This window comes from Gigantopelta aegis, unplaced genomic scaffold (genome assembly GCF_016097555.1).
Source record: "Gigantopelta aegis isolate Gae_Host unplaced genomic scaffold, Gae_host_genome ctg2140_pilon_pilon:::debris, whole genome shotgun sequence".
In the NCBI taxonomy this organism is placed as follows: domain Eukaryota; kingdom Metazoa; phylum Mollusca; class Gastropoda; order Neomphalida; family Peltospiridae; genus Gigantopelta; species Gigantopelta aegis.
Window position 1 is genome coordinate 28,511 of NW_024532854.1, and position 16,530 is coordinate 45,040.

At 38.1% G+C, this 16,530-nt stretch overlaps 2 protein-coding genes across 3 annotated transcripts in view; both read right to left on the reverse strand.

Moving 5' to 3' along the window:
* Positions 1–1,039: 1,039 nt before the first annotated feature.
* Positions 1,040–7,349, reverse strand: LOC121391341 (putative uncharacterized protein DDB_G0271982; the record flags this gene model as incomplete). Its single annotated transcript, XM_041523003.1, has 3 exons — positions 7,341–7,349; positions 3,224–3,295; positions 1,040–1,186 (listed from the first exon to the last, which is right to left on the reverse strand). Coding segments are annotated over exons 1-3 (228 nt in total), but the record flags the coding sequence as incomplete, so codon positions are not given.
* LOC121391340 overlaps positions 6,748–16,530 on the reverse strand; it is a 39,491-nt gene continuing 29,708 nt past the window's right edge. For both annotated transcript variants that reach the window (XM_041523001.1, XM_041523002.1), the window contains one exon: positions 6,748–8,130. In XM_041523001.1, the coding sequence (XP_041378935.1) occupies positions 7,395–8,130 (736 nt within the window). In that variant the 3' untranslated portion in view covers positions 6,748–7,394. The remainder of the gene's footprint in view (positions 8,131–16,530) is intronic.

Consider the following 16,530-nt stretch of genomic DNA (forward strand, 5'->3'; position numbering starts at 1 on the left):
ACTCTTGCGTGATCAAACTCTGACTACACCCGGTATCTCTATAGATTGATATAGCCTTAGGACTCAATTCTTGTTTCACATCACAAACCATACCAGTGGACACATACGGGTTTACTTTCTCTGCCATGGGACTAACCATTAACTCACTCGCTAACGGAGCTGACCTCACTAAACCGACCACTTGCGCATTATCGCGTTTCCTTTTAAAACAGTCCCCGATAAGATGGTTATCCTTTTTACAGTAACTGCAATGTGGACGAAAAGTTCGTGCATTGGCTGATAATGCAGGTCTATCCTTACTTTGCCCACCAGGTGCATTCCTGGCCTGACTAGCTGACCAACTAGATGACTCTCCCCGATAGTTACTTTCCCGGGAAAAACCTGGCTGAAATTTCTTCTTATCACCCTGTTGTAAAGAGCTACCCGGTACTGCCTGAGCTTTGTGTATTAACACGTAATCATCTGCCACTATGCCTGCCTCCTCTATCTTTTTGACATCACGATCCTCTAAATGAATACGTAAGCTAACTGGTAATCCATTTTTAATGTCCTGTAAGATCAACAACTCCCGTAACTCGGTATATGACTCTACCTGATGAGAAACAACCCATTTATCAAACATCCCTGCCTTCTTAGCCACAAACTCACTATAAGACTGACCCTGCGTTTTTCTCAACTCGTTATACCGTAAACGATAATCCTCAGGTCGTAATTCATAAGCCCTCAACACTGCAGACTTAACTAGGTCATACTGACTTGCTCGCTCATCACTCATTGAATTATAAGCTATACTAGCCTTCCCCATAAACTTAGACACGGCTAACAATGTCCACTTAGACTGCGGCCAATTTAGCTGCTTAGCGGCCCATTCAAAAAGTTGAAAGAACATGTCTACCTCCTGATCGTCAAATACAGGCACTGATCTATAAGCCTCCGACATGTTAAAACCATTTCCTGCCTCACGTCTAACTTCTTCAGTATTCAACTTTAACTCATGTTCCACTTTTAATTTTTCTAACTGGAATTCTCTATCCCTCTCTTCTCTTTCTCTCTCTCTCTCTCTCTCTCTCTCTCTCTCTCTCTCTCTCTCTCTCTCTCTCTCTCTCTCTCTCTCTCTCTCTCTCTCTCTCTCTCTCTCCCTCTCTCTATCTTCTCTATCCCTATCTTCTTTCTCTCTATCTCTATGTCTATCTTCTCTATCTCTCTCTTCTCTTTCTCTCTCTCTCTCTCTATCCCTATCTTCTTTTTCTCTCTCTCTCTCTCTATCTCTCTCTCTATCTTCTCTATCTCTCTCTCTATCTTCTCTATCTCTCTCTCTATCTAATGCACGTTCTTCTCTTTTGTACTCAAGCTTTTTAAAAGCTAATTGTTGTTCCACACTTAACTCATTTATTTCTATCTCTGGAACAATCTCACTGTCTTCCATAACAGGACTATCACCAAAAACTTCCTGGATAATAATTGTCCTTATATCTCCTAAGGTTTTAGCTGATGTTAAGTCAATTTCTCGCTCACCCGCGATTTCAACTAACTCGGCCTTACGTGCTCGCTTAATCTCCACTACACTGAGCGTAGGCCTATCCAGCAAATTCTTATCCATCTTTAGATATGACGCACTTATTATTAATTAATTTTCTAGTGAAAAACGTGCTACTTCTGGTTAATTTGTAAAATTAATTTATAAAGCCCCCATTTACAAACAATACTTTTTTTTAAATATGCATGTCCCGTTTCAGATCCGGGACGAGCGCCCCAATTTTCTACTCCTGCCACGGGGATTCTATAATACCCGTAACTGAATAAAACACGATTATCAAAATATCTCTCCTAACTGTATATCTATTAGATCTCTCTGTAACAGGCTGTAAAACCCTAGTATGGCTCGTCTCTAGGTATGATCAGAGATACGATCTTATATAAAGTATATATATTAATAGTACGTTTAGCTCACTAGAAACACAACAAAAACACAATACACTTTGGAATCTGTATTAATCTACGCTGACAAATGTACAGCCGTAGTAGTTAATTAATAACAGCAATAATAACAACCCAGAACTGATCACTTAATTAGTTAATCTCTAGGTGTCTAGTTACACAATATGCGAATCACTTCACCGTTACACCACACCCACACGTGTGATAATTGAGAAACGCTTCCAGGAGAAGTTAATTAATAAAGGAATTACAACACCATTCCTAACTGGTTAATTTTTAATTAACCCTTACTACTCGTTCAGTAACGTGTGATAATTTAGGAACGCTTCCAGGGGAACTTAATTAATAAAGGAATTACAGCTCTATTCCTAACGGATTAATTATTAATTAACCCTAACTACTCATTCAGTAACCTTGTGACACATAATTAATATTGGTACCTATCACAATAAAGACAATAACCTACAGTGTACCTAGGTCGTCTAGGATGACTGGCTAAGCTTTATATTACCAAATACTCGTATAATGTTAGAACAAGAAATCTACGATTTACTTCGTCAGATAACCGAAGACACTGTCTAAAGAATATTGGTATAATACAGTATTAAAATATTTAAAAGTCACATCAATCACATCAAGGTTATACACAGAGCAGAAATAATATATTTACCAGTCCAAACGGACAACGTTCCCCCTGGACGCCTTCCAAATGTTTCTCTCGATATCTCTAAAACACTAGCTATTTATTATAAATCAGGATTTTGCCTGGGGGTACAAGGCGGTACCTCACGTATCATCTAATATTCCAACTCTACTAGAGTCGGTATATTTCTCTCTGATCGTCAGACTTACTGACGCCATCGTCACCAAATCACGGTTGTAAAAACCGCACTCGCAGAGGTATTACGTAACTACTCGCTACATGTCCTCCGCACCTGGCTAAGGGTGTGTATTAGGCGTACCGATCGAGGACCGTCGCGCAGAAGTATTACGTAACAAGTTGCCCATCTGGGCTAAGTGCAATTAAACTGCACACGGCCCTCTAACACAATTAAAATCGCCACAGGCGAAAACAAATTAAGAGCATGTACCGTCGCATGCACATAAAACATCGAAAAAGAGTAGCCCATGTAGTGACGACAACGGGTTTCCTCTCTCAATATTTTTGTGGTCCTTAACCATATCTCTGACGTTATATAACCGTAAATAAAATGAGTTGAGTGCGTCGTTAAATAAAATATTTCTCTCTCTCTCTCTCTCTCTCTCTCTCTCTCTCTCTCTCTCTCTCTCTCTCTCTCTCTCTCTCTCTCTCTCTCTCTCTCTCTAAGTCTTTGTCTCTCTTTTTCTCCCTGAGCGACTGTAGGTCATTGTCCTCTCTGTCTCTGTGTCTCTCTATGTCTTTGTCTCTGTAATTCTCTGTCTCTCTTTTATCTCTCTGGGTGTCTGTCTATCGGGCTCTGTCTCTCAATGTGCCACTCCGAGTATCTGTCTATCGGGCTCTGTCTCTCCCTGTGTCACTTCAAGTGTCTGTCTATCGGGCTCTGTCTCTCAATGTGCCACTCCGAGTATCTGTCTATCGGGCTCTGTCTCTCCCTGTGTCACTTCAAGTGTCTGTCTATCGGGCTCTGTGTCTCCCTGTGCCACTCCGAGTGTCTGTCTATCTGGCTCTGTCTCTCCCTGTGTCACTCCGAATGTCTGTCTCTCGGGCTCTGTCTCTCAATGTGCCACTCCGAGTGTTTGTCTATCGGGCTCTGTCTCTCCCTGTGCCACTCCGAGTGTCTGTCTATCTGGCTCTGTCTCTCCCTGTGTCACTCCGAGTGTCTGTCCATCAGGCTCTGTCTCTCAATGTGCCACTCCTAGTGTCTGTCTATCAGGCTCTGTCTCTCCCTGTGTCACTCCGAGTGTCTGTTTATCAGGCTCTGTCTCTGCCTGTGTCACTTCGAGTGTCTGTGTATCGGGCTCTGTCTCTCCCTGTGTCACTCCGAGTGTCTGTCTATCGGGCTCTGTCTCTCCCTGTGTCACTCTGAGTGTGTCTATCGGGCTCTGTCTCTCCCTGTGCCACTCCGAGTGTCTGTCTGTCGGGCTCTGTGTCTCCCTGTGCCACTCCGAGTGTCTGTCTATCGGGCTCTGTCTCTCCCTGTGTCACTCCAAGTGTCTGTCTATCGGGCTCTGTGTCTCCCTGTGCCACTCCGAGTGTCTGTCTATATGGCTGTGTCTCTACCTGCGCCACTCCGAGTGCCTGTCTATCGGACTCTGTGTCTCTCTTTGTCGCTGAGTGTCTGTCACTAGGTCTCAGTCTTTTCGGACTCTTTCTCCCACATACTCTCTCTCTACCTGCCTGTCTGTCTGTCTGTCTGTCTGTCTGTCTTCTCTCTCTCTCTCTCTCTCTCTCTCTCTCTCTCTCTCTCTCTCTCTCTCTCTCTCTCTCTCTCTCTCTCTCTCTCTCTCTCTCTCTCTCTCTCTCTCTCTCTCTCTGTGTGTGTGTGTGTGTCCTTCTCTCTGATCTCTTACGTTTGATATAAATGAATAAATAGATAAGCATACAGACCTTGAGAGAAATGTGTCATTAGCATAACTGTAAGCACAATTATCTGCCAAGTCGTAGTCGGCTTCATGATTAACCGTTGTACAAAGACTGTTATCGTCGATTATGTTTCATCATATCAGCTATTTGTAAACCACGGTTCTCTCGAATTTGCATGTCTCAGTAATTCTACATTTTGTTCTAGTCAAACACACTTGAAATAGACGAGTGTAAACATGATAGTATATATGTGTAATATGTCGTCAAATATCAAAATCTGAAACAGGAAGTGCATATCTAACGTGTACGTACATGTGTTTACAAAAATGTAACTCCGTCGGGTAAATTGTCGAGGATGTGTATCGGCCAATATCGGAAACCGGTTCGGTAGGTTTTTTATTATTTCAAATTTGATATGCAGGTACATGGTCGTATCTGAAATTATGCTACGCGTTGAGGAGATATCTGAAGTGTGTAGTGTGTGTGTGTGTGTGTGCATGTGTGTGTGTGTGTGGGGGGGGGGGTCATAAAACTAGTGTTTGTTGACGTTAGACACAACTATGCTATTTATTAGCCACGTTATAAATTCTAACTTCAGTTTTATATTAAGGCAAAGTGGAGTAAAATTGGTACCCGAAAAAAGGTTAAGCCGTCCTGCTATTTTTGGCATGAGGTTTGAATGTCTGGGAACGGTTCCCAAATCTGTGGCATAGAAACCAGTGTGTGAGCCATTTCCTGATAGAATAATTCTTTATCAATAAATAAGGACAGCAATCGCAACATTTTTAGGAAGGAAGGAAATATTTTATTTAACGACGCATTCAAAACATTTTATTTACGGTTATATGGCTTCGGACATATGACTAAGGACCACACAGATATTAAGGGAGGAAACCCGCTGTCGCGACTTAATGGGCTACTCTTTTTCGATTAGCAGCAATGGATATTTTATATGCACCATCCCACAGACAGGATAATACATATCACGGCCTTTGATATACCAGTCGTTGTGCACTGGCTGGAGTGAGACATTTTTAGGAGTGCTATTCGTTATATTGGTGAACATTATATTGCGTGTGTTACTAATACATTTGGTAAGTGACTTCAAGTGTGGAGCTGCAGAGTATTCTAGACAGTTGTGGATGGTAAATTGTTGCTAAAAATGTCCGCCGTGTCTCCAAGCCTCCGACATGTCTTTCGTGATGAGACTGTTAGTAATGTATTCATGGGAGGATTCTTTACCTTTTCAACCAGTTCACCACAACTGGAGAAAGACCGTGGAATGTGCTTTCCTCTCTGTGGGAAAGTTGAAAATGCATATACAAGATCCCTTGCTGCATTAGGCAAAATGTAGCGGGTTTCTTCTGTTGACTATGTGTCAGAATTACCAAATGTTTGACATCCAATAGCCGATGATTAATTAATCAATGTCCTCCAGTGGTGTCGTGAAACAAAACAGACTTCTTTACTTTTTTTTCCAATTTTTTCCAATATATACGACAGAAATGGGGGGCGGGGGGGCGGGGGGGGGTAGGCGGAGATGGGCAGAAGGCGAGATGGCGGTGTTTGGTATATAGGATTTTCAATATGTTCATGTAGGAATTTAGGAGCCAATTGAAAAACAATTTGGAGCGGTTCGCCGAAAGAAAAAGTTGAGCTAATTTGTTTTTGGCACTGGCCTCGGTGGTGTCGTGGCTAAGCCATCGGGCATAAGACTAGTAGGTACTGGGTTCACACCCAAAGTGAGTTTTAACGACTCAGTGGGTAGGTGTAAGACCACTACACCCTCTTCTAACTCACTAACCAGTAACAACTAACTACTGTCCTGGACAGACAGCCCAGATAGCTGAGCTGCATGCCCAGAACAGCATGATTGAACCTTTATTGGATATAAGCACGGAAATAAGTTGAAATGAATAACGATTCAATGGGTAGGTGTAAGACCACTACAACATCGTCTAACTCACTAAATACTAACACACTGTTCTGGACACACAGCCCAGATAGCTGAGGTATGTGCCCAGAACAGCCTGTTTGAACCTTAATTGGATATAAGCACGAAAATAAGTTGAAATGAAGTGAAAATGGTTTTGGCTTCATTTTACCTAATGAGCAGCTCGTTGCTGGAACCCACATCTCTCTTCTAAGGAATTCTTTAATAGGCGTCCATTTCAACCAGTCAAACAAACGATATTGGAGCACCATTGTGTTCATCCTTACCACACGATCACTTGGATAGACAGATTTTCAGTAATATATTAAAAAACTTAATTTCTAAGAATTTGTTGTATTTTGTAAACTTTTATTCTTAATGTATAAGCATTAATAATTATGGATTTATAAATGAGACACATGCATTGAAATAAAACTAATTCAAAGTAAAAATAAACAAATCAAGCAAAGACACGCAATTTCATACCAGTCGCGGATCCAGGATTTCATAATAGAGGGGGCCCAAATCTTGTTGTAGTTTTTGAAAAAAGAATTTAAAGGTCCTTGACAGGTGGACGGGATAACTTTACATTTTTGTATATTGTGTAATAGGGGTCATAAATAACCTACTTTTTATCACCAATCACCGTCCCTGATTTTTGAAAAAGTAAGGTTTAATTTGATATTGACCCCTAACTTGTTGTGACTAGTATAACATTGACAATGGAATGTTGGAATTAGGAAGATGCGATTGTTGGATGATCACTGAACAGAAATTATATAACTGCAGCAAACCACTGACAAACAAGGATGGGGAGAACGTGGTGAGATAGATCTGTGGAAAATAATGTTACAGGAGGCCTATTATGAACAAGAAATAGTGGAATTGGTGAGTCAGACACGGTGCTTAGAAAATATGTGTTTTAGAGTACTGACATAGGCTAACTGTACCCATCGTTCTTCCACCTATTTCCCCACCCAACGATCTACACAGAACTATTCAACAAACTTCAGAATACAGAACACGATCCTCCTCTGTTGCAGCTGAGTCTGTCTTTTCATCCCCTCCTGTGGCTCCCTGTGGTTCGTCTGTGTTTTCATCAAACTCCACCTCAGTGTAAATGAGTCCAGGTGAACCTTTAGGGATGTTCGGATTAATCCCAGACTTCTTCGGTTTCCGAACTTCAGTGTAGACATCACCGGTTATCTCAGACTCGGGACCTTGACCTTTAGATTCAGAACCCATCCCGACTGACTTCTTCTTTTTGTTTACCACGGCGTACACATCACCAGAAGGTTTAGCCTTCAACGGTTGTTTCCCCTTTGTAGTTTTGTCAACCGCAGCATAGAGCTCATTGACGTGCATAACTGGCATGGTGACTTCATTCACAGCTTTGGCCGGTTTCTTGTTTTTGTTAACCTTGGCGTACATGTTTGACACGTCATCGTGGTCAGGTTGTGATTGAAAATCATCGTGGTTATTTGTGTTAGGCCGATTTGGTTTTAGGGCTACCTGCGGTTTCCGAGTAGTGCCGACAGCTTCGTCATCAATAAATGCATAGTCGTCTGAAGGAGAGCGAATCGTCTGGTTGCCGTTCTGATATTGGTGAGAGTTTGTTGAAACTCCTGGATGTGTTTCAGATGGCTTGGTGTTCTTGTATTTATACGGATCTGAGTCCATGTTGCAATAGTCTCCATCATTGTCTGAATTACGCCCATGTTTCGTGTTGTGTCTTCTGTATGAACGAAATATAATATACATGATTGTCACAAATTAAAACAAAATATTCCTAGGTGTCGTTATTGTTTTTATTTTATTTTATTTTATTTAGGGGTTTTTTCTTTCTTTTTTTTCTTAATATTTAATGTATTGCCCAAAAATGAGTGGTTCTATTTTTCACATTACCATTTGATAATAAAATCCTTTCACAAAACAATGTATCAAATGATCTATTCGTATGTATAATTCTATTTGTCATTTAATTTACTCATAATATTGATGTCATATTTGATATTTTGATGTATTAACCTTGTTAAAAAAAAATGCTATCAATCGGCCATTTGTCTTGTCAAAAAGACCTGTACACCTCAGCGTAACGTTTTGATAAGATATATTTAAAATGCCTGACTTCAAACTTCATTGGTGTCAATCGTGATGCCTCATATTACCGAAGAAATCGACTTTGGAACTATGGTTTCCTAAATATCGAATTAGAATGTTATTTTAGATGTGTTATAGGATAAATAGATTATTACACGAACTTGCGTGTCGTACTGATTTTACGAAACAAATCCCGACACGAGTTTCGTAAAATCAGTACGATTCACTTTCGTGTGTAATAATATTTTTATTATCCATATTATCCATACTATTATTTATTATGAATAGGCTAACAAGTGATGAATCCTCTATATATACTATATCTCAATCTGTAGAGACTAAACTAATCTGAAAATTATAGTACTATAACAGATGTGAATAGTTTCTTTAATGTGAATATCACTTCGTAAAAAAATGAATTAGTTTTTCTAAATATTATTTTTGTAAATCATAATATATTCTAATACAACTAGGGACAGAGTGAACATGACACACAATTACGAATCACATGGACAGAAGTAACAGATGAAACCAAAGCAACAATCACTGAAGACAAGATAGCTATAGCAACTGTGGATAGCCAAGGAAAACGCATTAAGTGGGGAACTCTGCACGTATACAGAACCACATGCCATCTAATGTTTCAGGGGCAGGCACAGTTGTGGGTTGAGAACGAAGTTCCAAAACTGTCACAAATTGCCAAAAACATAACTATCTGGGAAATAAATAAGGAAGATGTTGCCACATTAATGAAACTAGAGGACAGAAAAACTCTAGACACCACTGAACAAGATCTATCCACTTATAACACCATGCAAACCAATATGCCTGTTCAAGTATCCATTGATAACTCGGATGACTATACTGTTACAACGCCTTTTATGGAATCGACAACAAACTATTCTGAGGTTGATATGGACGTTGAGGTCAATGACACCAGCTGTACTAAACCTAAAAAACTGTAAAAAAACCCCAAAAAAAACCCACCTGTGAAAGCTAACCATTCAAAACGCACAACACGAAAAGGTAACCAGTGCGCTGGCTCTACATTAGATTTTAGCCAAAAGATTACAGACCTACGTGAAGCTTTCTGCACCCAAGAGTCCAGAATGGACGACCACATGAGGGACACCGAAGAATTGATCAACGACATAAGAGTGCAATTCTCAAATCGCATAAAGGAAATGCAAGAATCCCATAACAGATCTATAGAAAATTTACAACTTGACAATATCCAAATAAAAAAGGTCAATGAAATGCTAGAAAGAAAACTTGAACAACTTGAAAAGAAAAACAGAGCCCTATCTGCCAGTTTACAAGTACATGCAGTAAATGTGGAGTTACTCCAAACTTCACAGAAATCAACAGTGGAGACTTTGATAGAAATTAAAGAGGGACAGTTTGAGGACAGATCAAATGTACCACTGACGTCGGCCGTTAAAGAAAACTGTTCTATGTCTTGCATAAAAGAAACAAACAACCCCATAAACAACACAGATGAGCAATCAAGTACAGAAGAAGACAACGAAGAAGAGCAATTTATGCAGGTGAAAAAGAAACAGCAAAATGTAAAGACCATTCACAACACCAAACTTCAAACGGAAGGTAAATATGAGAACATTAGGCAGCCCCCCCCCCCCCCCCCCCCCCCCAACACCAACACGCAATACATACATCAGTGATGAAGTAACATCACTTTTCCTAGGTGACTCGATTCTGCGTATCGGTCAACACATTCCAAACCGTACGTCAAAGGTGTTGTTTTACCCAGGACATGGAGTGACCAAACTCACGGAACGAGTCAAGAACTTGCCTCAAAAAACAACTCTGAAGAAAGTCATTGTTCACATTGGAGTAAATGACTGCCATACCCCTCCAGATTACGCTTTTGAAGTAAGTGAATACAAACAGTTGTTTAATGAATGTAAAAGTAAATTTCCAAATGCAGCCATTTACTTTTCACTCATCTTGCCTTCTTTAACTCGAGGCCAGCTCCACAAAAACATCAACAACGCAAATGATAAGATAAAAAAATTAGCTTCCTCATTAAATGTGGAAGTAATTGACCATTCAAATCTGTTTGTTACAGTGAATGGTGCCCCCAAAAAGAACATGTATCACGACAAAGTCCACCCCAGTAAATATAAATCTCGTATTCTTGCCAACTCATTCCTGAAGTCTGTGGGTCTTACAATTAAACACAACAAAGACAGATCAAGTCGTGATACTGACATCCACCCACAGGTGCATGCCATGGAGCACAAGTACACCCACCAAGATTTCCCACCATTGCCAAATAGAAGCAACAGTTATCCCCACAGAAAAACCGATCATGCCGAGAGAAACCAGCATCATCACAACGAAAATACTATGGTGCATTTCAGTGAACGGATGAATGGTCAACGGATGACAAACACTTATAATGCCAACATTTTCTCAACTCCAAATGACAGGATAAGCAATCAACATCAATATCATCCATTCTCAACTCACGCACCGTCTACAGTAAGAGGCAGCAATGTTCCTTGGGGTTTCCCAGGGAGCGCTACCAGCAGGATGCCATTCACTGATCATCAGAGTGCTCAATATATACTGCAGCATCTCAATAATCTGTTCCGATATTCATATACATAAATGTGTGCAAAACGTTAAGTGTATGTGAGAGAGGTGAAGTAGGGGGTTATATAGCCAATGGATCAGCATTCCGGAAGGTTGAATTTGATTAATGTTAACATCAAATTCACAATTTAATATTTCATTTTGGAATATACAAGGTATATCCGACTTAAAACGTGATGAATTTAATAAGTGTTTTAAAAACTTTCATGTTATTGGTCTGTCTGAGACATGGTTAGGAAACAAGAGTGACTTCAATTTTACAAGATATTTTTCAATTTCCAATCCACGCAAACAGTTTGTGCAAGCATCCCGTGGTGGATTGGCTTTTCTTTTTTTCTTTTTTTTATGTAAAACTGGTTTAAAGCCTTTTGTTTCTTTTGTAGCATGTAGTGAATTTACATTATGGATTAGAATTAGTAAAACGTTTTTAACTACAACAGATCCCTTTAATGTCATAAGTAATGAAGTTTTAAAATATTCGCAGCATGGATCGATAATAATTGGTGGGGACTTTAATGCTAGAACTGCTACCGAGTGTGGGTGTGTGAATAGTGATGGAGTTAATTTTCTTGAAAACATATATGTACCGTCAGATATTTTTACTACCATAGAGATAAAAAGAAATAACCGAGATAATATAACAAACAAATTTGGACAATCCTCATATCACTAGCAATTGCATCAACATTAATTATTTTAAATGGTAAAACAGTTGGAGATCACTTGGGACAGTTTACATGCCACACGTACAATATGGTCAGAATGTTGTAGATTATGTTCTTACATCTGAAGAACTCTACAGCCATGTGCAATATTTTAATATTAAACCACTTTCATGGACATCAGATCACTGTCAGCTCTCCCTAAAACTTAATATATCAGTTAGAAACAAAAAGTCATTTACTTTTGCAATAAGTGTCCCTTTGCACAAAAAAGGTGACAAAACAGACCCAAGTAACTATCGTGGAATCGCTCTAAGCAGTTGTATTGGTAAATTGTTTTGCAAAATAATAGATACACGAATTGTAGACTACCTACAACAAACCAACCACATTGATATCTGTCAAGCTGGGTTCAGGCAAGGATTTAGAACAACAGATCACATATTTACACTAAAAACCCTGATTGATAAATATAAATGTAAAAGGAAAAAGGTCTATGCATGCTTTGTAGATCTCAAACGAGCATTCGATTCTGTGGATAGAAGCAAATTATTTAATAAAATTGCTCTTATGGGGGTTACAGGTAATGTTTTAAAAATAATCGAATCTTTATATGTTAATGTTACATATAGTGTTCAGACTGATAAAGGCATATCACAACCATTCCAATCAAACATTGGTGTTCGCCAGGGCTGTATTTTATCTCCAACACTATTTACTATGTTCATTAATGACTTCCAAGAATATTTATGTAACAATGGAGATAAAGTATCACTAGACACACTGCGCTTAAGCCATCTACTTTTTGAAGATGATCTTCTACTTTTATCAGAAACCCCACATGGTCTACAACAGCTCCTTGATCAACTAGATATATATTGTAATGACAACAATCTTACTATTAATTTAAATAAAACAAAAATTGTTATTTTTGGTGGCCAAAGTACAACAAATAAGCTTACTTGGCATCTCTCGGGCAATAAAGTCCCAGTTGTATCAAAGTATACATATTTAGGGGTTGACTTTACTCAAAATGGACATTTTAAAGAATGTTCCCGATCACTTTGGAGCAAAGTACTAGGTTGTTTTTTCAAGATGCAGAAAGAATTCTCAAATGTTAACCTACCAGTAGACATTTCATGCCAGTTATTTAATTCTCTTGTTGAGCCTGTCTTTTTATATGCCAGTGAGGTTTGGGGTGCCCAGTTCATATCATTAAAATATTTGGAAACTTTCCTGCCAGAGAGAGTGCTTTTAAAATTCTGTAAATCAACACTACAGGTTAATAGTCGTACCCATAATTCAGCCTCTAGAGCTGAGCTAGGTTTGTACCCACTCCTGTTGTCTGTGGTAAAAAGAATGTTACATTTTTACCCCCATATGCAAACTACGGACAACATTATTTTACAACATTCTTTCTCTGAATGCACAAGCCTTGAAAAGAAAAATATTGGTTGGCTTCACAAATTATATTATTACATTGGTGAGTTGAATCAAACACGAAGCACTGTCAATTATCCCATTCATATTATAAATATAATTAAAACTAAGTATCACAATATTTTAAAAGAAAACCTTAGAGCTCCAGCTAAAAGAGATGGATCCAGTAATAAAATGCGAACGTACAAATAATATAAATACAATATTCAACTATAGCCATATTTATTACACTGTATACATCCAGAACACCGTAAAGCTTTTACTAAATTACGTCTCAGTGACCACAAATTAAAAATAGTGACTGGGCGCCATACAAAACCCTTCACTCCAGTGGAAGAACGTTTATGTGACCACTGCAATGTAATTGAAGATGAATACCATCATATCACAGTATGTAAGAAATATAATAGTCAACGTGTCAAATTATATGCATATCTAACTTTCCATAATTATCTATTTAAAAGTATGAGTATGCAAGAAAAATTTATATATATTATGCAAAACCAAAATCCAGCCTGTGCTGGTGCGGTATGCAAATTTGTTCACGATTATACATGTATTGCCCATAATTAGTCTTTATTTAGTCATTTTGTTTGTTTCTTGTTTATGCATATGTTTTGCATCCAGTTCCGTATGTGGAATGTTTATATGCAATAAAGTTTTTATCTTTTTTATCTTTTTATCTTATAAGCCTTTTTTACTGGCTAATGTTCGTGGTAAATTGAACGATTTATGGGTAACCAGGATTTAAAATGATGACAAAATTCCGAGAACGCTTCCGATATACTGCCACTTAGCCTCATGTATGATGTTTTTGTTAATATATTAATCCCGTGTCTTCCATTATATTTAAATGTCGATATAAATAATTTTCACATTCGATGTGTGAAAAATAAAATATAAAAAAAATTGGGATATTTTGGGGAAGCGGCAAGAGAAATTGTGGTATGATCACTTAATGATGACAAAGTCACAGAATTTTAGTAGATATCCGACTAACAGAATACCATGTGATCCAGTAGATCACAAGCTTTGATTTGATATATATATATATATATATATATATATATATATATATATATATATATATATATATATATATATATATATATATATACTCTTCAAAAAAGATGGGGAACTGAAATATTAATGTTAATATAAACTACTAGACCGAACATACGTTTTGACCACAGACATCCTTGTAAAGAACGTTCAGTTCTGTTTATCAACACACCAAAACACATTCCATAGTGTGCACGTGAACCACGCAGTTGCCCCGTACACGTGCGTGGGGTGTCATTCTCGATTTTGACAATTTCCAGGAAGGTCGATTAATCACTGTGGAACATTATTTCTGTGAATCTTTTTCATTCTATTGATCATACAGTTGTTATTTTTTGTTTTTAGTCATTTTTATTGTTTGAATTAGCGATTTAGTGATAAAAAAACATCAACTTTCAAACTTCACTTCTGACCACAATCGTCCTTCAAGATCTTTGGTGGTCATAAAACCTACTGTAATACTGAACTACCGGTTGTAAAGTTTGCCCAATTAATTCACTATTATCATATAACCATTCCCCACAGCTAATATACCTTACAATTTTGTCAATTGTAAATTCTTATTAGAGTTCCCCTACTTTTTTTTGAAGAGTATATAATACATGCCACTGACGCAAGTGAGGGAACTTTGGTGCACAGAAATTAGAGAGTACCGATTATGACCTGATGTCAACAATTTTGTTAATTTTTTTTAGGGAATCTCAAATACTGTTTACAAATGAGTAGTGGATGACAATTGTTTCACTGTTACCAGTTACAGTTAGATGACACATTCTTGCCCACTAGACAAGCTTCTGACCCTAGGGCTAGATAAATCTGTCTGACCCGAGGGCTAGACGATTTCTACATACGCGTGACGTCATAACGCATGTTTTAGGACGATTGACATCATATCTCATTTCTTTCAAAATTCTGTTTGCCATTTCACGTTGTATCATTGTTTTAAACATATTTAAATAAATTAATATTTTCAAATGTATATTTATTGGTAAGTTTTTACATATTTATGTCTTTGCATAAGGTGAACTATATTTTTTTTAATGAGTTTGCCGGTGAAATGTATACGAATCGTTCTACAATAAACAAACCGTAGCTGACAAAATTAATGTTTTGTTACTATAATTAAATGGGCAAGAAAAAGAATCAATCACCGTTGTGAGGTATAAAAAAGGCAATGCCAACCCTCGGGACAAAATATTTTTGTAAGGACCTCGGTAAACCTCGGCCCTCACAAAAACATTTTGTCCCTCGGGTTGGTATAGCCTTACTTATACCTCACAACGGTGATATATTCTATTATTATGTCTTATAAAAAAAGTAGTAGAGGTGTGTGTGTGTGTGTGTGTGTGTGTGTGTGTGTGTGTGTGTGTATGTGTGCGTGTGGACCATATGTAACCCATGACCTACAATGCTACACTATTTCATTTATTAAAGCAATTAAAGTTGTGTGGTACATGTACTATGTTTTTTGTTTAAATAAGCGCAACGCAATAAAACATCATATTTATCACATTATTATAAACTTGCAAATATATTTATTTTTCTGGACTATGTTACCGGCCTCGGTGGTGTAGTGGTTAAGCCATCGGACATTAGGCATGTAGTTACAGGGTTCGCATCTACACTGAGTCCGGTAACACAAAGCACCCGTAACACTTACGTCAAACAATGCTGCAAAGAGCAGATTCTAGAGTCCACCGCGTTAACGTCTAATATAATTTGAATATGACAATTTTAAACTGTATCCCACATCATATACCATTTTTGCAAGGATTAACCATTTTTATTGCATACACAAGACATGTATATTTTATTTTTATTCAAAATACACCTGCGAAGTCACAGTATTGTCTCAATGCTCCATTATTTTTCAGTAATGGAGTAATGAAACTCTACTTAATTAACCCACCAAAATCATTGGTGTTAAAATCCATACTGACATATGTTCACATACAATTATTATTTAGTGGTGTATTTTAAGCAGGGGAATGTTCTCGTAACTCTCCATTCCTGAAAAATAATAGAGACGAGACATTCCGCTATACACAAGCTGTAAAGCATATTGGACGCTATTTCCAAGTTTGAAGATCATTACTTGTACGAATCCAGTCGAACGTTCAGTGGCAGAAATTACCGATCTTAGTCGATAGTAAAAGGGGAAAAACTCTAAAGTTGTTATTGGACTTTTCAACACATTGTTTTCCGTTTTGGCACTCTGCTGACACATATGTACTTTGCACTCTTGCCGCATT